The 7,455-nt window shown below is 34.1% G+C and overlaps 1 protein-coding gene across 1 annotated transcript; it reads right to left on the bottom strand.

Moving 5' to 3' along the window:
- Nucleotides 1-1,211: 1,211 nt before the first annotated feature.
- On the bottom strand, nucleotides 1,212-5,963 carry LOC129871681 (phospholipase D alpha 1-like). The gene is made up of 5 exons (XM_055946638.1): nucleotides 5,935-5,963; nucleotides 5,737-5,843; nucleotides 4,176-4,244; nucleotides 2,021-3,884; nucleotides 1,212-1,728 (listed from the first exon to the last, which is right to left on the bottom strand). The coding sequence occupies exons 2-5, from the start codon at nucleotides 5,824-5,826 to the stop codon at nucleotides 1,295-1,297; spliced, it is 2,457 nt and encodes an 818-aa protein (XP_055802613.1). The 5' UTR covers nucleotides 5,827-5,843; nucleotides 5,935-5,963; the 3' UTR covers nucleotides 1,212-1,294.
- Between the last annotated feature and the right edge of the window lie 1,492 nt (nucleotides 5,964-7,455).

The raw sequence follows: 7,455 nt of genomic DNA, 5'->3' as shown, positions 1-7,455 counted from the left end.
AACATACATATTTCATAGACATAAATATGTAACATGAAATATAAACCACCTTCATAACTTGACACTACCAAAAAAGAAAACCCTTAAAATCGACGGACTTCAAGAAAACCGACAAATGTTATTTTTGCGCACAAAATTGCACAGAAACTATAAAAGAAGTTGCTCTTCTAAAAGAAAACCTACGGACTCCCTCATTTTTATTTTTATTTTGGTGTTTTTTCTGATTTTTCTAGAATAATTGGATTTTTTTTCTTAAAAGAAAACACAAAGTACGCTAGTCTTTTTTCTTGTATGAAAAGGTTTATGACTCTATAAATAGAGTCTCATTCCTTCTTTCTTGGAAGCATTTGTAGATATCGAAATTTTGTACGACTCTACAAGACGACGAGTCTATTTCAGTTAGGGTTTTCTTAGAGGCTACTCTACCCTAAAAGGCATCACGAATATTTTGCAAATTCATGAATTATTCATAAAGAGATCAAATCTAAATCTCCTAGTTCGAGAAATACGCCACTAATGGCCCTTGATTTATTTTCTATTTATTTAAAATTTGTTGCAAACAACATTCACAATGTAGCCTTAAGGCTTTGAGAGTTTTGTGTGGGGGGAAAAAATGGTGAGACACAAGTGTAATGTTATCACCTGTGTGTACCTCTTTTTATTTCGAGTGAATTGTGTGAGTTATTTCTCTCCATATTTTGTACTCTCATATTAATATAGTGAATTGTTCATCTCCTCTTGTGGAAGTAGGATGGTTGACCGAACCATATTAAATGTTTGTGTATCTTGGTATATTTCTCGTTTATCTTCTTACTCATGATCTTTCGAGGTTTGCTTTGCTAATTTCCACATGACACCTAATTATTTCGGTTCTAACATTTTTAGCGAAAACTGAGGGTTTCCGCCGGGTTTTGAAGTGCAAAACTACAGCTTGAGGAGTATAAATTAAAAACAACGGAATTATTTCATCAAAGAACCTGTGTGTTCTAGCTGATGGTTGAATTGTTCAATGTCATAGCAAATACTTGGGCTCGAGATCATCGGTTTTAACCGAGAAAAACTGAGAGAGTTCGTTGGTTTTCTTAAGCCGGCCCACCATTTGCTGACATAGTCGAGTCCGTTATTTTTAGGCAAAAACCTGAGGCCGTCAGTTGGTTTTCGACCCTTTTTATGTAGTGTGATTACTTGTAGTTTTTGGTAAGTAGTAAATGTTACTCAAAAAGATAAATTCCAAAGTGTCACATTTACAACTATTACATGTTCTTGGTTTGTACTACCATGCTATAAATGTACATCATGTAGTGAGAATAGGTGGGAGATACTGAGATTTGTTGCCAAGAACAGCAGCTTTTGTGTCTGGGAAGAACTTGAATCCAGGAAGTGTTGTAATCTGTCCAGTGATCGAAATATCGATAGGGTAACGAAGAAGGTGGCCTGGAAGATCTAGATCAAATGTATCACTTGAATAAAGTTTCCAGCTCTCATCAGCCATACCATTTATTTTCCTAACACATTCTAGACTCGAGGGATCCGCGAAAGAATCATCTGCATAGTTTAGATGCTCACACCATAAGGACATTCGAAAACCATATATTTTCCCTCTAGGTGGTTGATTAGATGCAAGATGAAATGGTTGGTAGCCACCCATAGCAATCTCAGAATCTCTTGCACCATCCATTGACCTTTGGTTGATGTTAGCTGATCCAATTATGATGTATTCATCATCAACTGCATGAAAGAACAAAAGAAGCAAGCATTAGTTAGTTTGATCAACTATTTCTATTTGTTTTTCTGGTTTTTGACTTGACAAAGTTTAAGATAGTAAAGACGACTTTTGAATATTGTAGTCTTAAACTATAAATACGGACAATATACCAAAATGTTCTTTAATCTCGCGGTCTTAAACATGTCATGTGGAAAGTTAGAGTTAAAGAGTTGCTAAAAGGGGAAAGAGACATTCTGATTAAAACGGGAAGTAAGACAAATAAATTGAAACAGAAGTAGTATATTGTTCACTCACCGATCATCATTTTTGAATGAACATAAATCATAAAGCGCCTGAATTCTTGAGCTCTTGCATAATTAGTATCAGGAACTGGTTTCTGAGGAGGTTTGTATTCTCCAGGCTTTTCGACTTCACGGTTTCCAAGACAGAAGAATGTCAAGTAATCTCTAGGATCAGCAATAATTTCCTTAGCCTTAATGGCTTTGCATATGTCTGTGTACATCATTTCCATTGTTCTTTTTTGCCAATCTAAAATTGCCTGAACAGAATCACTTTCCGGTATACCTTCTGGCCACATTGGAAGAACAATGTAGGCCGTAAATCTCTCCCCTGCTTGAATCTTGCTCACAATCTTAAGTGAGATCTCCTTTGGGATAAGATGCAAAGCTCCGATGTCCTCGAGCTTGATATCTTCTGCAGGTTTCCAACCATAGCAACTTCCAATAAAGTATTGGTTTTCTATGTAAATGAAATTCTTAGCTCGACGAATGGCACTGATGTATGCATCGTGGATACTTTGATCAATGACGTTATTTTTTCCAGTAACAAGGCCTACCTCAGAAGCTTCTTCGGGGTTTTCAGGGAAGTTAATAACAGCACCACCATCAATGGATCGAAATATTTGAACATTCCAGGTTTCTCTATCCCTTGATGCTGTAACTTCCGTTGGACGAATAATAAACTTATCAAGCTCGTTGATTGAATAGATAAATCTATTTCCAATTTGCTTCCTCCACCTTTGTTCAAAATTATACATGACATCCCAAGCAACAGGTCCTTCTAGCTTACAATGAATGTCATGCCAAGGCTCTCTTGGACCACCTTTCGCGATTGAAGAGCCTGGAAAGCATGGCTGATAGAAATCTTGCTTATGTACCGTGTCCAATGTCCTGAATAAGGAATGATCCCGAGAATCATATCGACCATTACAAAGATCAATACCACCAAGAAAACTTACTATCATTCTTTTATGTGACATCCCTCCTGGAATTTCAGTGTCTACAACAATCGTCTTTTGATGATGAGTAAACATTGTACCAACTTGAAACCCCTGAATCATTGTCTTTCCACTATCAGGATTACGCGGACATAGGCAACAATGGACATCCGTGTTCTTAAAATAATCCGCGGTTTCTTGATCATGAGTTGACATTAGTCCTTCTCTTTTTAGTATCTCATCTGAAGTTCTATCATCCCAAACTAACAAAAGAACATTAACACCCTCACTTGCCTTCTTTTTCAAGAGCTCCCCGAGAGTAAGTTCTCCGCCTATCTTTGGCCTTTTTGGATTTCTTATCAAGGTAATTTTCGTGTACACAGACCATCCAGCTATATAAATCAAGTGCTTTGCATTATTGATTGCATCAAAAATGTCTTCCCAACATCTCTGAGGTTCGAAAAGTCCTTGTGACTTGAGATAATTTGTGATATCATCGTCTGAAATGTCTGCATCAGGGTAAAGTGTAACTTGACACCCCTGTCTCTCCTTGAAAAACGTATACGGGATTCCTCCAAATGCAGGGGAGGTAATGCCTCTTGACCAATTACTGTCTTGCTTTACGCTAAAGAACTGCAACCTTACATGGATTTTTGAATGACCACTTATAGGATGTCTCTCTTCATCTACTATCGGTACCCATCTATCGACTACATATCTATTCAACACTTCCTCAACAGGGAGATAAGCTCTTCCAATTAGTGTTGCACTAATAGGATTCTCATCTTTTACTGTAAAAATGATGTAAGAGACCTCATGTGCACAGTATAATCGAAATGTGTCATTCCAGTGAGGGTTGGAAGGCTCATTTTCCACGATTCTGGTTCGTCCAACTCTAGCCTTATCTAAATCTATGGTTGCATAAAATTTTGTAGCAGAAATCTGCAATATAAGTAACATAGATTGTGAAAGGTTTAAAGTGCATATATAAAGGACACAACTTATACTGACAAGTCAATACAAAAGTGTTTTCTCCGTCCCAATTATGTGACACAATTTGTCTTGGAACAAAGTTCAAGAGAAAGAAAACTTTGAAATTTGTCGTCTAAAACACTTCTTGACCAAATTAGGAAATGTCGTTCTTTTTGTGATGGACTAAAGGAAAGTTTGTCACATAAATTGGGACAGAGAGTAATAAATATAGGAACAAGGTAGTTATATTAAAGACGGTACCTTTGGCGCGCAGAAGAACAATTTCTTGACATTGTTCAAAACTTTTTTTGATACTTGCTGAGGAGATGTCTATAAGTAAAGATATGGAGATTTAGAAAAATGCTAGAGGCTATAAAATAGATCAAAAATTAATAAGCACATACATATGTGTCACCAAGTATATTGAGAATTCATTTGTAGTAATGTCCCAAATTTAATTACTACATGCAGCCTAAACCTTAAGCAATACTTGTTAGGCTTCACAGTTTTAGTAATTTCTATTAGTGTTATGGGCGCATGCTGATATACCCTTTTAAACCACAAGTAGGGAATTATATAAGAATTATTAGTTCCACTAGCATATTAGTACAAACTTTTATTTTTATTTTTTTAATAGAAGAATTAACCTAAATAGTTGTTCATCCAATTGATTGAACTAAATTAGCCGGTAGATGTATAATATATGCTTATCCATGTATAATATGTGTATGATCGTGCATAATGAGTGTATAATTTATGTATATCGACTAGAAAAAGTAAATAGTAAATCTTTCCGGTTACTCGCACAAATAAACCAACTTAATAACCATTAGCTATATGTTGCATCACCTCCATGGGCAAATAAAACAACAAGTGCTTGTGTCACATGGGTAGATTTTTGTCATTTTTATATCTTGAATTACTATACTATTGAATAAATTTCTAAGGCATACAACCCTTGTATGTATACAAAATATCACTCCAAGTTATAATCAACAATAATATGTCTCTCGTGAGTGTGGCATGCACCTTTGTATCTTTCCTATTTGCTACAACTAAGGATCTACTCTCACCTAGCTAATGGTGCTTCAAAAGGCTTTGATTCTATAGGTGCGACGATAAGCCCTTTAATTTCTTATAGGTCATGTAATTGGGAGGTGTTAGCCTCGAAAACCTTTGATACTTTGGAATACACCACGAGCAGTCATACTCATCATCATTAATCCATCTAGCTCATTAGAAGGCATTATAAAAAATTGAATGAGTTCATTAACTTTGAATCATCATTTCATAGTTTTACTACAAATATGCCTCTTAACCATGTGCAATGAGCAAACAAGTACACAAATTAACTTTGTTTTTTCTCTCTTTTTTGCATTGTGCATTGACAAATTATGGAGGCAAATTTAATATCTAGAATCGGTGGAATCAGAATAATTATGATTGTATGAATAAAACTTAAAAGAGATAATGGTAAAAAGTATATCTGAAGTATCACATTTTTATGAGTTTTCTATCTGATAATTTAGGTGTACTTACTTTTTCTATTTGAACTATCACCAACTATTTATCAAAACATATCTTAGCTATTTATTCTCTTTTCCTACCAAACGATGGTGATATTTCATATTGAAAAAGGGAACAACTAACAATTAATGTGTGTTTTGATGGATAACTAGTAATTATCCAGGTTGGAAAAGTGAAAACCTCATAAATCAGATAAGAAACTCACAAAAACATGATACTTCAGATGTGTTTTTATCATTACCTCAATTTATAATTTCTTTTGCATATGTATATATAGTTCGACTAGAAAACTTACCGGTCCACAACAATCAGCACAACCGGTCCTTATCTTATCAATTTCAAAAATGGTAGCATGAAGAGTCCCATGCAACAAACGTGGACCCATTTTTCACCTAATTAGCACTTCATAGGGAAGGAAAAAAAAAAGCAAGTCAAATGAGATAAAAATACAAAGCACAAAAAATGAAGAAAGCAAGTAATAAAGACAAAGAACCTCAAAAAGGTAATTTTTGTCCTCAAGGGGATGAGAATTTGTGCTATACTGTTGATAAAGACTACATATATATATAAAGAAGACAAAAAAAAAAGGTTTTACTAAAATTCTTGGAATCATGTAACACATGTGTTGAAGTAACTTCTTTAGGAGGAATCACCTATTCTAAAGAAAGAATTGTCTTTTGCTTTAAATTGCTTTGTTTGTGAGGTTTGTGTACTGGAAAAAATCATGTAAGACTAATAATTTTCCACAATACTATATGTTTTATAAAATAAAATTTTCACCTATTCTATTTCTTTTAGTGAAATAAGTGTTTGGATTAATTTGTGTCCGGGCAATATAATATTTACTTTTTCTAGCCAGTATATATAGATTATACATATATTATATATGAATTATACATAATATTAGACGTCCGTCGACTATTTTTAATTTAATCAGTTGGGTGGACAATTATTTATGTTAATTCTTCCTTCAATTATTCATAGTAAAATTTATTATGTCTCGTATATCTAAGATGGTCTTATTAACCTAAATATTTAAATAACTTACAACAAATAGCCCAAGGCAACCCTTCATACTCAACCGTTAGTGGAGTTGAGAAGCATCCTTTTTCTTTGCCTTAAGAGTTGTTTGGCAAGATTCTCAAGCAAAAGCAACATTAATCGTGTTAGATTTGCTATGTATTTTAAAATAAATATGAAGATGAAAAAAACTGTACGTAGTAGCAAGACTTTGTCATATATCTAAGAAATTATTATTCACACAAGACAATATGGATAGATTTTTCCCTTTTGTAATATGTTTTTTCTACTTTACATCTGAATCGAATTCTTTCTGATTAAAGAATTTGTATAGAACTTTAGAGAATATGAAATCAAGTTTCTCCGTATTAAACTGTAACGCCTCAAATCCGACCATGGCTTCACAGGCATGTGATGTTACGGAATCACATCAAAAACACCTTATAGATATGATAGTTCATAGTTCACACAGTTGCGTCATCATATAAATGCCTTAGCAAGTCATGGCATATCAGAACAGTAGCTACAATTTGTCTGATATATGTTCTCACAATATTAAACTGAATCACACACCCAAAAGTAGACTATATATATCCAAACACAGTTTTTGTTGGGTTTTAAAGATATGAATGAGAAATGAAAGATTGTGATTTTTTCAAAGGGATGCGACCTTTAATAGTTGTGTCTTTTCTAAATAATTGTGACCATTCTGAAAGGTCATGCCTATTTCAAAGGATTGTGACTTTTTTGAATAGTTATTCCTTTTTCAAAGGATTATAACCTTTCTAAAAGGTTATTCCTTTTTCAAAGAGTTATGACCTTTCTGCAAGGTTGTCCCTTTTTCAAAGAGTTGTGACATCTCCGATAAGACACAATTAGCACGCCTTTTGACACTACTCTTTGTTGGCTATGAATAGAGGTTTCTCCTCAATTTTCTCAATAAAAATTCCTCCCTTTTTTTCTTACAAAGAAAGTTGAGTTTGTATGATTTCGT

Source organism: Solanum dulcamara, chromosome 10 (assembly GCF_947179165.1).
Source record: "Solanum dulcamara chromosome 10, daSolDulc1.2, whole genome shotgun sequence".
Classification (NCBI taxonomy): Eukaryota; Viridiplantae; Streptophyta; class Magnoliopsida; order Solanales; family Solanaceae; genus Solanum; species Solanum dulcamara.
Note: the sequence above shows the minus strand (reverse complement) of the source record. Positions and strands in the feature narration are given on the sequence as shown.